The sequence below is a fragment of the Coturnix japonica genome, chromosome Z (genome assembly GCF_054131305.1).
Source record: "Coturnix japonica strain WE chromosome Z, WE-NBRP24, whole genome shotgun sequence".
NCBI lineage: Eukaryota > Metazoa > Chordata > Aves > Galliformes > Phasianidae > Coturnix > Coturnix japonica.
In genome coordinates, this window is record NC_140702.1 from 30,123,570 (window position 1) to 30,141,033 (window position 17,464).

The 17,464-nt window shown below is 40.3% G+C and overlaps 2 protein-coding genes across 18 annotated transcripts in view; one reads left to right on the plus strand and one right to left on the minus strand.

Annotated features, from left to right (window-relative positions):
* IDUA (alpha-L-iduronidase) overlaps positions 1-17,464 on the minus strand; it is a 48,293-nt gene that overhangs the window by 3,183 nt on the left and 27,646 nt on the right. Inside the window, exons 1-12 of one of the 3 annotated variants that reach the window (XM_015849572.3) lie at positions 10,931-11,049; positions 10,309-10,391; positions 9,826-9,933; positions 8,989-9,084; positions 8,255-8,457; positions 7,829-8,008; positions 6,072-6,288; positions 5,279-5,494; positions 4,533-4,654; positions 3,138-3,263; positions 2,429-2,505; positions 1,790-1,890 (exon numbers count right to left, since the gene is read on the minus strand). In XM_015849572.3, the coding sequence (XP_015705058.2) occupies positions 1,790-1,890; positions 2,429-2,505; positions 3,138-3,263; positions 4,533-4,654; positions 5,279-5,494; positions 6,072-6,288; positions 7,829-8,008; positions 8,255-8,457; positions 8,989-9,084; positions 9,826-9,933; positions 10,309-10,390 (1,528 nt within the window). In that variant the 5' untranslated portion in view covers position 10,391; positions 10,931-11,049. Of the gene's footprint in view, positions 1-1,789; positions 1,891-2,428; positions 2,506-3,137; positions 3,264-4,532; positions 4,655-5,278; positions 5,495-6,071; positions 6,289-7,828; positions 8,009-8,254; positions 8,458-8,988; positions 9,085-9,825; positions 9,934-10,308; positions 10,392-10,930; positions 11,050-17,464 lie in introns of those variants that run through there. The other 2 variants (XM_015849569.3, XM_085530297.1) reach the window with 2 other exon arrangements.
* Positions 1-17,464, plus strand: part of SLC26A1 (solute carrier family 26 member 1) — a 37,205-nt gene that overhangs the window by 303 nt on the left and 19,438 nt on the right. For 6 of the 15 annotated variants that reach the window (XM_085530291.1, XM_015849560.3, XM_085530293.1 and 3 more), the window contains exon 2: positions 195-292. Coding sequence is in view for 4 of the 15 variants with exons in the window: in XM_015849560.3 (XP_015705046.2) it covers positions 195-292 (98 nt within the window). In the remaining 11 variants the exon portion in view is untranslated. Of the gene's footprint in view, positions 1-194; positions 293-13,480; positions 13,799-15,207; positions 15,350-17,464 lie in introns of those variants that run through there. The other 9 variants (XM_085530286.1, XM_085530287.1, XM_085530295.1 and 6 more) reach the window with 7 other exon arrangements.

The window sequence follows — 17,464 nt, forward strand, 5'->3', positions numbered from 1 at the left end:
ATATAAAATCCTCAGGGCCAAATGCTAGTTCTTATTTTCATTAGCACCGAGCACTTCCTCTCTTCGTATTAGGATGTGTGAGTACAGCACAGGACTGCCTTCCCAGCAGCCCTTACAGAAGAAGGCTAGGACATCTCTAAATGTTTTCCTTTTTTCTGACTTGAATTCTGCCTATTGTTGTGTGCTTGGGACAGGTTATATGCGGACAGGATCAACAAAGGACAACAACGATTATGCAAGCTGACTGAAAACCCTCTGTTCACCTCCAGTAGTGGGACGGCTTTCTCCAAAGGTATGTGAGTTGCTGTTCTGCAGCTCTGTTAGCTTTCATTCTCTATCTAGCACAAAAAAAACAGCCTTCACTAGTAGACTTCGATTTCACAAACAATATAAATGCTTTTTCTAATCTATTTACTTGACTTACATCTGAGCTTTAGTATTTTTTCTTTTCCTTAAGATAAAAAAAAAATAAAAATAAAAGTGGAAATAATGAGTGTGAAATATATAACAATAAAAGCTGCAAAGATTTGGGAATTTTTTCAAGGTCGGTTGTTTGTTTTTTTACACAAACAAGTAAATATGGTATGTTCCCCAGATGAGCAGCACTAGATAATAACTGATTCTAATCTCAGAGGTTTGCCTTAGCCATGATTGATTTACAGTTTTTTGTTACCAGGGCAGCCTTCCTGTTGCAATAATACATCATGACTTAGAACTTTATTGTGTGCCCACTGTTGATACTAAGACTTTCCCAGGCTATAATAAGCTTCTATTTCCAGCAAAAGCTTCTCTGACTTGCAGTTTATCAGTATCATTTTCAGGCAAGACATCTGTTGGCAAAGATGAGCTTCACTTCTTTCTAGTGTGAAACATCTAAAACTTATGCAGCTAGTTATATCTGAAAAGAAAGCTCTAGGAAAGAGCAAAGAGATGCATCTCACATTGGTTAGGTATTCAGAAAGCTAGAACAAATTGACTGATGAAAGGACATCTTTAGTTCTTAAAGAGTGGGAACCTCAATAGCTTGTCAAATCATAGAAGGGTGTAAGCTCAGGACAGATGACCAGGAGAAGAGCAGAAGTGCAAACTTTCTATGTTCTAGCTCAGAACGCAATAAATGCATGCCAATCAACTCTTCTCAAAAGGTGGATGTGAAATCACGCCTATCTGTGTGTTGAAGTGAAGTCCTTGGGCAGTTTAACACCTCAAAACTCATTGGTGCAAAACAAGCGTAACCAAAGCTGCTTGCTCCTATCACCCTATGCCAAGAGGACTGTATAAACTGTATTTGCCACACACTTAAGCTGATTCAAGGCCAGTGGGATTGAGCCTAGACTTCAGACTTTTCTTGCTTTTAGCCTACTACCAAAACAATCAATACAATGCCAGACTCTGGTCATGTGGAGCAAGTTTTTTTGATCTCATTTTTGTATGCCTCTACATCAGCTAGGAATAGTGACGAAGGAGCTGTTTTTCCTTCTAGAGAGCACACCAGGCCTTTGTCTGGCTGATTCTGATTTCTGTGACAAAGAATTTATTCATGGCAATGTTCTTAGTAATGTCCTCATAACTGTTGCTTTTTTTTTTTTTTTTCCAATAAATGCTAAATTTTACAATAAGGCTTTTACAAAGTATGCAGTTCTACGGAAAAGGATATGCTCTTATTTGTGATGGGAATGTGTACACTATCAAATTACATATTTTTGGTTCTTATTAATTGAATTTTCAGACATTTATGAGTGGAGCTATTAACATGACACATAATACTATATGTGTATTATGACTTTACCTGGACTGTAGACATACAGAGTGAATATTGTGTCTTTGGTATTAATCCTCTTGTAGACTTTTCCATTTGGTGAGAACTCAACTTCAAATGTCTTTATACACCTAGAAAAAGAGAACTAGACAAGTCAGTAAAAATAACTTACAATACGTGAAATTATCAGATCTCGATCACAGAAACAAAGCTGAAGTATCTAGACTGGCAATGTCATTGCTTCCTGAGGAAAAGTGGATCTATCTCAGACCACTTCTGATAGTTCATCTTCAGAGAGTTTCTACTCTAGTACAGCTTGCTGTAGTAAGAAATAGAAAGTTTTCTATTCCAGCCTGTACCCACTAAGGATGATTCCACTTAGGCACTTACTGCTGATATAGCAACTTTTATCATGGATCTTCCTGTCTGCTAAGTTGAAGAAGTACCTCTCGAAAATGTCACTGGCTACTCATGAGTAGTAGGTAGGTCTTCCTGCACAGACAACGTTTTCCCTGTAAACACTGCATGGGAGTCTGGCACTTCATTTTGTCAGGGAAATGCAATGTAGTATCACTCAAGGAGCAAGTAGTCATTAAAAAGTGAATCTCTAGGACCAGTGTCAACTTAGCAGTTCACATGTTGGTTGTATCTACCTGATAAGTCACTTACTTTGAATTTACACAGCCATCATCCCACAGCACAACAACCTGCCCCTTTGTGAGAGGGAAGAAACGAACACCAGTCACCTATTTAAAGACAAATGTCCACGTAAGAAAGCTGCACAAACCAAACAGCTAGGTCATATGTTCTGTGCACACCCTACCTTACTGAGTTTAACTCTTTCCATTAAGACTGGGGAAAAAAAACAAACTAAAATTCCTGGCTCTGTGACTTTGCAGTGTAGAGATCTCCAACCTCTAAAACTTTCGCAAGACTTTCAGAGACTCTGGAACCACTATGAACATTTTTATCATTTGGGACTGAACAAGCAGAAGCAGATATCTAATCTAAGACATCATTATTTCAGTTTATTTTTAGCTCTAAATTATTAACTGGGGAGCTGTTGTCAAAACTGGCAGCACATCATATAATTAAAAAAAAAAAACAAAACTGCATTACTGCATTATATTTTCCCACCATCTGTAAAACTCGCATTTATTGCAGTGATGGCTCCTATCACTTCTGTGGAAATGCTTTATCTTGAATTATGCCTTGGATAGCCTGTTTATCAAAGGAGAGGATAACTGCTTATTTACTGAATGTATCACAGTACTTCTAATCTATAATGGGCCCAAATGCTAGTCTAGCCCTCCTTAATGAGATTTTAAGAAGGAAGCAGTTCCTAATTTGGCTTGTGATGACAGAATACAACACATACTTGATCAGGAACTGAACTGGGTCTTGAACAGACGTGGATCAAGAAGACTGATGGAATAGGGAAGTCTTGCTTCAGTGTCAAGGTGCCACTTTCAGGAAAAGGCAAGGGGCCTGTTACCACTGGGTCCTGTGGAGCCAAAAACATGCCCCGTGAATAATCTTTCATTAACACTACAGAACGTAATATCTAATTGTTACATCCATGTAAAGTGACGGCATATTTACTTTGGAGTTGTAAATTTCTAGTAGAGTATGAGTATTTTATGTGCTGACATGCAGCTTATAATCATCAATGTTTTCCAGTCTCACAGGCTATTTTCTATCTTGCCTGTTTTCCAGTTCCTCACAAAACACATACAGTTCATCCCATCCCACAACCTACTAAACCACAGTGTTCTTTGGGCATAGTCTGGCTGTTTAAATAACCTCTCAAGAATACCTTTCAGGCTCTCAGGTCTTTACAAATTACCCTCCCCATCCTTCCATCTCTTTGATATGGATCCCCAGTGTGCAATGAAAGTGATTGCTAGTCATAACAGTCACACAGCTTGCTCACTGAGGATTAGGCATCACAAGAGGGCCAAGATGATCTCAAACCTTTCTGCTTTCTTGCTGAAGGTAGGCATTATGACTCCCATAGGATCCCAAAGACTTTAGCAGTACAGTGACTAGGAAGAGAAGACACAATACTGTATACCAAGGTCAGAAGGCAATTACTGTCTCTGAGCACAGAAGTGGTAAAAGTGGTCCTCCTTACTTTAACCCAAAGGGCTGAACAATATGAGAGAAGCTAAACTGACAGACTTCTTATATATTCACATACACAGTAAGCAATCTGGGCATGGCTTTTCTTATGAATTAGTGACATCTAAGGACATTCGTCAGTCCCCTGTGGAGTGGAATAAGAACTAGTGAGGATGAGGAGAAACTGCAGGCTTTCCCAAGAGTCCTTAAGAGATGCAAGGAAGAGCACGAAGAGTCATCTGAATTTACACTTCAGGGAGCTGCTTTTTGTTACTGAGGGATTTTCTTTACAACTGTCTGCTGAGGTAGGGTGGCCATTCTGTAATGCATGGAGGGCCATGTAACTTACTCCAGGCCACCAGCAAAGAAACTGGTGGTATACATTTAGACCCTTGTATAAAATGAATGCAAAATTGTCAGTTATCTGTGAATTACATTTCTCCACTTGGCTGCAAGTCACTCGTATTGGAGATGGAAACTATGACTACCTTATCATAGAATCATAGAATCACAAGGTTGGAAAGGACCTACAAGATCATCTAGTCCAACCGTTCTCCCTTTACCATACCTTAGCTGGTCTTGGTTCTTTAGCTGTAATTAAACTTGCAAGCGCTTACCACATAAAATACTTCAAGCAAAGACATGGTCATACCTCATCATCCCTTATTTGCTGGAACTGTTCCGGGGAAGGAAAGTCAGGGCTTCCTAGTTTTTTCCACTTCAGATAGGGATTGGTTTGGTGGTTGTCCAGGTAATACATCACATACATTGGCTCTTCCGAACACAAATAAAAGACAGTAAATGCTTCAATTGGATTTAAACACCAAAATGAATTAATTTAGCAGAAGGTGTTGAAGTCTTACGTTCTCAAAAGTGATTTCAGCAGTTTGGGGTCACTTCCACTGTAAAGTCATAAAAACAGGGCTAGCACTCTTATGAGGCCCTGTAACATATCTCTGCCAAATTCCATACCCAGAATTGAAACCCACTTATTTTCTTTTTTTCTTTTTTCTTTTTTTTTTTTTTTTTTGCAGAGGTCCTACATGTATTTGTTGGACAACTGCATAAATTGTGTAATCATGTCGTTATGTTGAATGATACTAATAAGAGAATTTGTTGCCCGGTATCACCCAGCTAAGGACACCAAGATGAATAGCTTTCTGAAAAGCTACTTTTTGCACTGCTATTAAAGGCAGGAGCAAAGTGTAAAGAACATTTCCTAAGAGAGCACCATTGTATCTCAGAATGTCTGGGAGTGCTGGAGTGCCCAAAAGACAAGTAAGAGAGTTAGCAAATGAAACTCACTCTCACTAGGAAAAGCAGCTCATCAGTAATGTTTCAGCATACGTTCTGTCCTCGCAATCAATTATGAGAATTGCCTACATGATATCTGTTTACCTCTAAGTTTGGGGAAGTGGGTGGCATTCACTGTGACGGTGTTGATATTGGATGAAGTCCTGTTATCTTCACTTGAATACATCAGCAGAGTAGCTTGCCAACTGTCTGAGGGCTGCAGCTCACTTGGAGTGTGCACAGATGCCAGGACACCAAAGGTGTTGTTTTCAGTGCTTTCACCTTCACTGCCGCTTACTTCTGCAAAAATCTGCTTCTCTCCTTTGAAAAATGTGAAAACTCCGTAAGCACACTAATCAATCCAACTTCTGATGCAAGACGGGTCAAAACAGAGGGATCTGTAGGTTCAGCTATATTCTAGCTTAGTCTACCAGGTGTAGGGCCAGTCAAGCTTGTGTATGGTTTTTGCTACCGAAAAGCATGCACACACTACAGCAGGTCCTATGCTTAGCAATTCAGCTAACAATATCTAAGTGTGCAACCATGAATTAGGATTTCCACCTTGTATGCTGTATGATTCTTACAGCTGGGACGATTTCTTAAAGTCATTTGCAGTCTGAAATGATGGCACACAATGGAAGAACCAGTCCACTAAAAAGAAGTGTTTGGTTTGCAGAATTTATAAACAAAACACTACATTAAATCAAAGAGATGACAGGCTGTCAGGAAGATGTCCTGATCTCACAGAAAATGAGTTTGTTTTATTTAAGAATCACAGTTGAGTACAAAAAGTCCAGCTTTTTATCTAGGGTGAGATAGCCAAAATAATCTCTCTCATGCACGAAGTATCTATGTAGATGAGGTTACTAATGTGCTTCCTAATCAGTGATTACCATACCTAGTAGTGCCAGCAAGCCCATGACAGTCAGCACTGGTTTCCGCACCATCTGGACATGAGGTGGCTTTGTATTATTCATCTGAAAACGTGCTGTCAGAGTCCGCTGTGTGAAGAAATGCGGGTAGTAGCTCAAGAAGGCATTGTCATTACTCAGCAGCGTATAGTTAATGGTGTTGTTGGCTTTGGCAATTAGTAAGTTTTGATGCTGGATGATTACCTGCAAAACAGCAGAGAGGATGCAAAATATCCAACAAACACATCTCTTTATTTGCTTTAATCTTCACAGCGTATGGGGAAGACATGTCACTATCATTTAGAAAAGTGTAAGGAGTTAAACTATTTGTCACAGCTCATGAAGAAGAGTATTTTTTGAGGTGAAAGTTTAAACACAGAAAAATTTAAGTATTCACACAGCTCAGCTGATTAGAAGATTGAAGTGAGCGTTACCAGTAGTCTGCATAAATTCTTAATATATTTCTTTGGTGTCTGAACTACAAATAATATTCCTTGATTGAACAGAAGATTAGTAATCTGGATTTGCCATCTCAAATAAACATTTATTCCAGTTCCAAAGATACTTTCTAGCCATTACAAAGGGCTACAAAGGGAGCTGGGCCTGCAAGTTGCTCCTGGATTCTGTTTCTCAATAAGTAGTTTTACCCATTTGTCACTAACATGGAATAAATTCAGTATTTCACTGGTTATTTTGTCATTTTCCTGCAAATTGTCAGAGCACTCAAGCTCTCTGCCTAACATATTTTGCCTAGGTATAGGAATCAAATAGTACTTAGAAGGATAACAACAGAGAAGGTCTCATTGCGCTTCTCAAATAAGAGCTTTTAACCACGCAGGGCTCTTACTGCTATCTACCAAAGTGTTAATTTTCTGCTGGATTTGTCTTTTCTATCCCTTCATAACACTGTGTGACTGGAAACATTGCTGTTTGCTCTAATGAATTCTCTGCAATTCAGGCAGTGACTTGCTGCTTTGGAGAAGACTTCTGCATGCAGGCTGAAGGAGGTTGTAGCCCTTGTCCCAGAGGTGCAGGTGAATAGATGTATCCCGTTCCCAGGTGAAACGCATGGTGCCATATTTGCTATAGGAGATAGTGGCTCTCAAAACAACACACAGCAGTAACTGTTGCTATGTAGGGGCGAAAGCTGAGCTTGCTCTGGGTACAGAATACAGATCCTGCAAGGGCATGCTGAACATTCTCTTCTACTTCTGCTTTTCCAAGCACGAGCAGTAATGACTAGCATTAATTAATAAGACCATATGTATGGAGTCATTATGCAAAGCCAAAGAACAGGCCTGTGCTTAGAAATCAATTTACTTCTTAATTATACTTGATGTCCCTTGATAAGATGAACTTGTGAAGAGGCTGGAAAATAACAACCCACAGAAGGGAGGTGGCAATAGCAGTGTTACACAGAGAGAGAATGGGTAGTCTTACAGGTGAATCTAACTGGGGGACTGTACACAATATCCAGCACATTCTCCAACATGTGGAAGGCTAGATGCCAGCTGTCTTTCTTAAGGGAAGATGAATAAATTTAATATAAATTAAATAAAGCTACTGGGAACAAAGAATTCAGGGGAACACCTGCTATATCTGAATTTTCTCGTCTCCATTATTACTATTAAAATATTAACAATAAAAATTAAAAACCGAATACTGTTGCAAAATGGTCTACTTTTACAATTGCATTAATGCTTCAAGACTCTACTATGACAAGACCGTCAATGAACTGAGTTACCTTTACAACCATAGCTGCATATGTCACATCAGCTCGCCACAGTTGTGGAACAGACCATCCAACCATTGGATCTGCTTCATCATTGTATATGGGAATGGAAGCAAAATTTGGAAATAACTTCTGAATTTGGTCAACTGCTTCCACTTCTTGTTGCAAGATGTAGAGAGAACGCCCACCTCCCTGCAACAATATTTCATATATTCTTAGTAAAAGTGAGCAAATAGTAGTAACCACAGAGATGCACCAACACATTTTGAAAATATATTCCTGGGTATACATTCTTCCTGAAAGTTTCTTTAGAACAAATAATTGTATTTCCTGCCACAGGCTGCACACTCACAAGGAAACCAACATCATAAACCAGAATAAGACATAACTTAGACTGAATTGCTTAAAAATAGCTTTAAATTGAAGTCCTGGACTAACCTTCTTATGAAGAGAGATGTAGTCCAACCTTACACCAGTCTCTCTTGTGAAAAAGTTGGTTCCATTGTAGCAGTGATACAAAAGACTCCAGCATATGGGTGACTTGGGAAAGGGGTGGAAGGAATCCCCAGGTCCTCCAAATTTTAGCAGAGTACTAGCTGCTCTTAATCCTTCTGAGCAAGCATCATAATAGTTGAGAAACCCTGAAGTCCAAGCAGATCCACATAACAACAGAGATAATTCAGAATCTTGATCTAAAACTAAAGATAACTCTTTTACTCTATTACTCTATTATTGCATTTATTTGGACTGATAATATGAGAATACATTAAAGCCTCCACTGCATTCACAAGGTTCTTCCTAAGGTCTTGTGAGTTCAGGGTCCTAAAGCACATATCCGACAATGAATTACTTTCCTCTTACTGCATCCTGTTACCTCCTGTAAACTTATTTTATAACCAATCAATGGTCTTAAGAGTGTAATTTGTGTTCTGTTTTCCCTATTCTGCTATCCCTGTACTTATACTGATATTCAAGCAAGGGACAGTGTCATTATTGTAGTCAGTAACATGGCTGTAGCATAAAAGATTAGATACTTTTTTCATGCTTAACTCTCAGATCTATTTTATTCATTCAACAGCATTTCTCCTTCTTCACTGTTCCCCATTCAACACACATACCACACAAACTCTTCTAACATTACTACACTAGTAAGTGCTCAAAAATGTGCTTACCTTTCACTGTCATAGACACATTGTCAAAGTCATGGTGATCTGGTTCATTCCAAGTTTCAAAATTCCATTTAGCAACATGCTCCAATCCGTATCTATCTGCGCAAGAGGCCTCATTTATCAGTGAGTTGCAGTGCATGTACAGGTAATCCTATCAGCTAGTCATGTGCTGTGTGTTAAGGTATACACCCAGAGATACAACAGGGTGTAAATTATCTCTTTTTAATAATCATAAAAATGCAATTTTGGTAATTTCAAAATGATCTTTCATCTTGGGTATAACAATAGTGGAGAAATGAAAAGACCACCAGCACAAGACTGCAGACTGAGGTGATGTGGGTAATAGCTTTGTTGTCAACACACATTGACTGCATGAGGCCTAGACTAAAGCATCTGATGCATTAGAAATTCTTAAAGCTGCCATGTAGTATGTATTCAGGCTATCATGCCCTAGCACAAGCAATACAAATTAAAATTCAGTCCTCACAGGTAGGCCAAATGGGCTACCCAGACCACACACTGTACATTATGGCTCTTGGCTGTGGATAAGTTAAATGGGGCTACTGTCCCATTTGCTATTCTGATATGCATATTTTCCTGTTCAGTGCTGAAATGTATCATCAAGAAACTCTAACAAGCCACAGAACATGCCCTGTGGCGCAAGTGGTAGCAGTGCCGCTCTGCTACACAGGAGACTCGAATCCCGGGGGTTGGACTCGATGATCTCTAAGGTCCCTTCCAACCCGCACGAAACTATGAAACTATGAAACATTGTGAGGTAGCTAAAAAGGACTACAGTACAATAAGTAATAGGGCTGTTCCATTTTTTTTGGAACTTACCTATGTATCTGTTGGCCAGAAGTGTAACTAAGTTCCTCCATCTTATTACTTGCCCTTTATCTTCAAAATTTAGAAAATATCCTGATGGATTCCCCATCAATTCAAATCCTAAAACAGACACAAAATATGAGGTTCTTTTCATTTTTAACATTATCCCCTTTTAATTAGTGAAAGGGTTATTGTATTATTTGAAGCAAACTCATTAGTGAAGAAGCAAAGATAATGAAGAAACATCAATAAGTTGTCTTTCTTTCCTGTATCTACATGTTTTCTCTGGGAATATTTCAGATTTGAGTTTGCTCACATTTGTTCCTTGCTGATGACAACAGTAACCAAAATAAATGCTTACCATCATAAATCTGGTGCAGAGGGGGAACTTTAGACAGTGGATATCTGCAGAAATTCAGGGGATACTGTACCTTGAGAACCTGCTTCTATGGCCCCTTTAGGGGGCAAGTTCTGGAGGTAGGGAGCTGCTCTTACCTGGAATAAGCTTATTTTCCCACAGAAGATCCATAAGGTTATCCAAGGCAGTAAAATTGTAATAAAGTTTCTCATTGACCATTCTGGAAAAAAAAAAAAAAAAAAAAAAAAAGATTAATAAAGTAGTTAAACGTAAATGCTGTTGTACTTGGTTGCAGATAATGAGTCAGATGCCTGCTTTCTTTTGGCTGTCAAAATCCACACATAACTAGGGTTCTTAGAACTGTACACTGATTTCCTTCCTCTGAGGGGTGTTCAGCACAAGCAAGCCATTTTTCTTGTCCAACACATGCCCTTTTCCTACTTCAGCAGCAGCAACAAAAGCAATGTAATGCAAAGGATGCTTGTTGGGTTTTGAGCGCTTAGTGTTAGTTTCTCTAAATTTTTTTCTGAAGTGCATTTCTACCACCTGCGGAGCAAAACAGATTAGGCAAAACAAAAAAAAAAAAACAACAAACCCAAACAAACAAACAAAAAAAAAAAAAGGAAAGAAAAAAGGAAAAAAAAAAAGAAAAAGAAAAAGAAAAAAGAAAAAACATAATCCAAGCCGTATTTACCATACTAACTCCATCTGTGATACAACCAAGTACATACTTATAGTCCCAGGAGGTCACATTCTTACCAGAGACCTGAGGCCAGCTGTTCTCTTTCAGGGTATGCCCGGCCACCATGACAGACACTGTTGTGTCTGCAACTACTTGTTGTTGTGTAGCAAACTACAGGTTTGCTGTTCCTACCAAAGTCAAACAATGTAGCAGAATGATGAAATAACTAAGCAAATGGCAGGCAGATTTATTTTACTACTTACTTTAGTGCCCATAGAGCATTTCTGAAGTTACTGCTGGACTTAGTAAAGTGGTTGTTTTTTTCAGTTTGGGTTTGTTTTTTTTCTTTCAGACAGACATTTAAAAAAAAAAAAAAAAAAAAAAAAAGAAGTCTGTCAGTCCCATTCCAAAGTTCAAAGACAAATATTTTGCTGCCGAATGTAGTTTTGCTCCCACAGATCCATTAACTATTTCCAGTTATACCCTGTGTTCTATTGAAATATTTGCTTACTTGCATACTTACATTCAGCGAGCATAGAAATGATTAACTCTACTGTCTTGTAAATACTTAATAATGCCACACAAATAATAGCAGAAGAACAAAAGTTCTTTCTAACAGCAGTCTAACAGCAACATAGTACTATATGAAAACACAGAAGTATAAACACAGCCCTCTATCCTATACGTGTATCCTTAAGATCTCAACACATCTATTTTTTTCCTCCTTCCTCCGCTAGGTTAAGCACTTAAAACAGAATGCCAATGCCAGCCATAGCAGAGGAAGCAGTAAATTATACACTGTACTGTGTGTTTAAGTGTAGAAGCATGTTTTAATTCCTTTGCCTGGCCTGCCACTTTACAAGAATCATTTCATCCTTGCAAATAGATTACAAAGTATTCTGCTATTTACAAAATACTTACTTCAGTGGTACAATTGCCACTTTCACAGACTTTGTTCTTACCCTTAGTAAGGTGTCAAATTAATGACTTATCACCAAGAAACATAAAATTTAAGCTGCATCACTACGTGTCTTGGGGTGTCTGGAAGCAATGCTGGCTGCCACGACTGAGACAAGACGTTATCATTTCCAAACATTCTGCATAATAAATATTGGCTCATCTGTCAGGCTGACAAGACATGATAGCAAATAAATTTTTATGACACTAATGACAAGATCAAAACTGATCAACTCAGCAGTCAAAAGACTGCATTGTCTTTGATAATAAACTTGCAAACTCCTACAGATCTTCAAGCTTTCTCTCTCTCTCTTCCCACTTACAGAGTGTGAAAACTCTTTGAGAACAGCCCTGTGGAGAATGATGTGGGATTTTGGTAGACAAAAACCTGTACTTGAACCAACAGTGCGAAGTGGCAGCCCAGAAGGCCAATGATGTCCAGGGCTGCATCAAAAGAGGGGTAGCCAGTAGAGAGAGGGAGGGGATAGTCCCTCTCTGCTCTGCCTTTGTGAGGCCCCATCTGGGGTAGTATATTCAGGTCCCTGGCACAAGGAAGATGTAAAGCTGGAAAGCTGTCAGAACAGGTCCAGGGGAGGCCATGAGGACAATCAGAGAGGGCTGGAGCATCTCTTCTATGAAGACAGGCTGAGGGAGCTGGGATTATTCAGCTTGGAGGAGTGAAGGCTCAAGAAGACCTCGCTGTAGCCTTAAAGGGGGCTTATCAACAGCTGGGAGATTGACTTTTTACACGGGCAAATAGCAGTATAGCTAGAATGAATTCTAGCCAGTTCCTTACTCAAAGAAGGGTATACCTGTCCAGGTCACGGGCATTCAGTTATCTCCAGGAGAATACTATAGAGACTGTGTCAAAGGCTTTGCTGAAGTCTAGGTAGATTATATCAACAGCCTTTCCCTCATCTACCAGTCTGGTCACCCAGTTGTAGAAGAATATGAGGTTGGTCAAGCTAAACCTGCCTTTCACAAACCAACACTGACTTGGCCTGATCCCCTGGATGCCATGCACATGCTGTGTGATCTCACCCAGGCCTGTAGTTCCCCAGATCCTCCTTACAGCCCTTCTTGTCACATCAGCAAGCCTCCAATCCACTGAGACCTCTACAGACAACCAGGAACACTGGCAGATGGCAGAGAAGAGCTCGGCAATCACCCCTGCCAGCTCCTTCAGCACCTGAGGGGGGATCCCATCCAGTCCCATGGACTTGTGACAGTACAGATGGATGAGGAGCTCTTTAACTGTCTGCGGGCTATATTCTGCTTTCCATCCCAGATCAGGGCATAAAGTGTCCTGAGGATAACTGATCTGCCTATTAAAGGCAGATGTAAAGAACATGTTGAGGACCTCAGTCTTCTCTTTGTCCTCAGTGGTCACATTCCCCACTGCATCAAATAAAGGATGGACATTTTCCTTGGTTCTTCTTTTACCATTGATATATTTATAAAAGGATTTCTTATTCTCTTTTACTGTAGAGGCCAATCTGAGTTCAAGTTGGGCTTTTGCCTTCCTTACTTCCTCTCTGCATACCTTAGCAACTTCCTTGTAATCTCCCCAAGTAGCCTGTCCCTGCTTCCAGAGGACACAGACTTTCTTTCTCTGCCAGAGTCTCAACAACAGTTCCTGATTCATCCACACTGTTCTTCTTCCCCTACAGCTCGCCTTACAGCACTCAGAGACAGCCTGTTCTTGTGCCTTTAAGATTTCCACCTTGAGGAGCATCCAGGCTTCCTGGATCTCTTTATCCTTAAGGAGCAACTCCCAAGATACTCCTGCAACAAGTGTCCTGAACAGGTGAAAGTCTACCCTCTGGAAGTTCAAGAGAGCAGTTTTACTAGTCACCCTTCTGACATCTCCAAGAACAGAGAATTCTACAACTTCATGGTCGCTATGCCCAAGACATTCCCCAACCTTCACATCACCTACCAGTCCTTCAGTGTTATTGAAGAGCAGGTCTACCAGGGCACCACCCCAGGTAGGCTTTTGTACCAGCTGTGTAAGGAAGCAATCTTCCACACACTCTAGAAACCTCTTGGACTGCTTCTCCTGCTCTGTGTTATATTCCAAACATGTATCAGGGAAGTTGAAGTCTCCCATAAGAACAAGTGCTGGCAACCGTGCAACTTCCACAAGCTATTCACAGAATGCCTTGTCCATGTCTTCATCCTGATTAGGCAGTCTATAATACTCCCCCACCAAGATGTTACCCCTACAGCCAACATCTCCCTGATCCTTACCCACAGACATTTACCCACAGATTACTTTATCATTCCCAACCCCAAACTCTTCAACATCAAAACTGTCTTTAATATAAAGGGCTACACCAGCACCCTTCCTTCCTCGTCTATCCGGTCTGAAGAGCTTGTAACCATCCATCACAGTACTCCAGTCATAAGAGTGGTCTCATCATGTTTTAGTAATAGCAACTAGGTCACAGTTTGCCTGATGCACTCCTGGAACTGTAGGTGCCCATCCCCAGGGGTGTTGAAGGCCAAGCTGAATGGGGCCTTGGACAGCCTGATCTTGTCAATGGCAACCCTGCACACAGCACATTTAAAGACTCTTCCAACCCAAACCATTCTGTGATTCTCTAATTCCATGAATATTTTTTAAGATCTTCATGTTGTGAATCTTATCCATTCCACTTTCATCTTATTCCTCATTTACTCACTCAGTCTCTCATCACAGAAGTGATAAGCTTGCTTTAGCAAGTCTGCAATCTAGCTCACAGCCAGATCTGCTTCAGTTAGCACAGCTGTTGCTTCTGCTCCTTGGCCTATGGCTATAGCTTCCTTCTGCTCAGCAGGTTGCATCTTTCTCTCTTTTGTCCTAAGTTGATCCTTCCCAGGGGTACAGTAGTAAAGTCTGAAAAAGACTTTAGAAAGCAAGCATGCACACAGACATTGGACCAAATATCTTATCTGTAAAGACAGCGAGAAATACACAGGCAGGGTGTGCTTCTGTTCCAGGTAATCTTCCGCTGGGTATTGAACCTCTGATAATATGTGAAGGTAACTTTATCAAATGTCAATGAACAAAATTCTCTGTAAGAGGAAATACTGTGGCTGACCTCAATTGGTACATCACAGACCTGCTTAGGACATGAAAGACAGCATATGGGGTAACCATCAGCAGAGGTCTTCTAATGAAGAGCGCTTTGTCTGGCCTAGCATTAATATGAACAGGAGATACCTACATATTAGAGTAGTGCATTTCTTATTCAGACATTCCACTCAACTTGTGTAGCCTCCCTTAGCATTTCTGATGGACATAAACACCACACAAGTCAAAAGCTTAACTTGCTTTCATCAGTGCCTGAGAACAGCAATAGCAGCAGGGCCAGATGTGTCTGTTGCTTGTTGCTTGTCTGTTGCTCTCTTCTAGCAGGTTAGTGGTGGTGGCTAACACGAGTCTCAGAGCAGCAGAACCTGTTTACATCTTCACTGGAAACTTCTGTTGGAAAAGATTGGTGGTCTAATTGTGGATGCAGACAAAAACAGAAAATGGGCACAAGATGAAAGCAGAGGTGAGGTGCAAATAATCTCTTAACAGTAAACATAATTTTTCCATGGGGCATTGTCTGACTTCAGAATTGAAAGCTGCAGCCCACAAGGGAGCCACCTAAAGAAAGTGTCTCATCTGTAGGAGGATTTCTATATTACCTAGAGATAACTGAAATTGGGGCCCAAGATACTAGGCAAGTTGCTATCATGTTAGCTGAGATTATGATCATGTCACATACAAGTACTAGTTTGACAAAGGTGTTTAGCTGTATGCTGGAACATCACTATGTGTCCTGGCAAACTGCTTCATGCAAGCAAACTCTCCTTTGGGCTATAGTGCCAGGATGTGGCTCTTGGCTGTGCCGGGCAGGCACTGTTGTTCTTATGACTTAATATGCACAGTAATCAGGTGCCACCTCTAAAGTGTAAACAACTGTTGTAGGCGACTACTACAAAGAGCATCCTTAGATACAGTAACCAGAGGAACTGCTTGCTGCATTTTTAGCATCCCTGATGCAATTTTAATAGACCACAAATCTCCAGAATAGACAAAACATATTTGATGAAACAAAAAACGTCCTTCTGCTCTGAGTCTTACTTTTGACAAGCACAGAGAAAAACAACTTCTAGAAAATGTTCACTGGAAAAATGAAGGCACAAGCACCGATAAGCTCTGTCAGTTCAACCTCTAACTGCCACAATGCTCTCCAGAAGGACCAATCTTCAGAAGCAGGTGTCTTCTTTAGCCAGGAAAGTAGGCTGTGAAGCGACAGTAAATCACATAAGTTGCAGGCACAGCATCTTCAAGATGAAAGTCAAGACCTATAGAGGGGATACATACGCAAGTTTACCTTTTCCAAGAGGCCAACCTGCTGCTCACTAAGTCCCTCTTACAACACAAAAGGATCTGCATCCCTGTTTTTTGGCAGCTGTGAGGAATGATATGGAGCCAGCATAAAGTTCAGACTGTTACAAAGAGCTTGTTTGGTCCAAAATCACCAACTGTATAAATTTAATTCCTTTTCTGCTGATTACTTTAAAATTTCCTGGCCTCAGAAGCAGGTCCTAGGAGACTGTTAGTATTATGGAAATGATATCTCAGAGAGAAGGGCAGAGTGTATTTCATGAGCATTCACCTTTCCAGAGGTCACCTTTTCAGTGGCTATTGCTCCAAGTTTCATCAACACCAACTAAAAAAAAACCTACTAAATTGATACCTCAGGTTTAAGCAAAGATCATTAATGAATAACTATGAAATTAGCAGGCCCCTGGGTTACTAATAAACAACACTCTCCCTTCTGAACTCAGTGGAATCCGGCAGTATGGTACTCATTCACAGTAGATAGAACTGCTTCTACCATGTCCTTGCTCTACTCAATCTCATTTCATACAATCATTACATGTATGGAAGTCCTTTTCTGTGAAATCCTTGTACCCCAAAATAACCATGATCACTCAACCATTTGGAGGTTCACAAATGTTAATTATTCCTTCCTACCAGTTCTTAAACAAAACATGATCTGTGCTTTTCACAAAGGCATTACAGGCCAGAAAGCCTAATTTAGACAATTTTTCCGAACTGAAAGGCCAAATATTACTTTACCCCTGCTAAATAACTGGCATATTTTGTAACTTCCAGTTTTATTTGTTAGCATTAATACAAATTTCATTTGCTTCCCAGCTATAAACACAGACTTAAAATCTGCCTGCTTACAGCACAGCTTCTGCATGGAGGCTTCTACACAGAGGCAGAATGCCAAAGACTCAATTCCACGCTATGCCTCTCTGAGGACAGAACTGGGTCTATACTCAGCATAATTCACTCTCCCTGTACGGTGAATGAGTCAGCCCAGCAGTAAGTGAAGGGAGGATACACCGCAAACTGCACAGCCAGGCAGCATCCAGCCCTTGCTGATGTCACAGCCTGTCACAGTTAATCTATCCACACAACCAACCAGCACGATGCACGCACAAAATGAAGGACGGGTATGAATCATTGTGGCTTAGAAACAAACAGGCTTCATCCATGCAAAACACGTCTTTTTTTATTGGAATTCACTACCTCTTCTAGAAGCCAGCCTGGAGGCTGTGCATTCAGCTGAATCTTTTTATTTTGAAATATATAAAATCAAATTTGT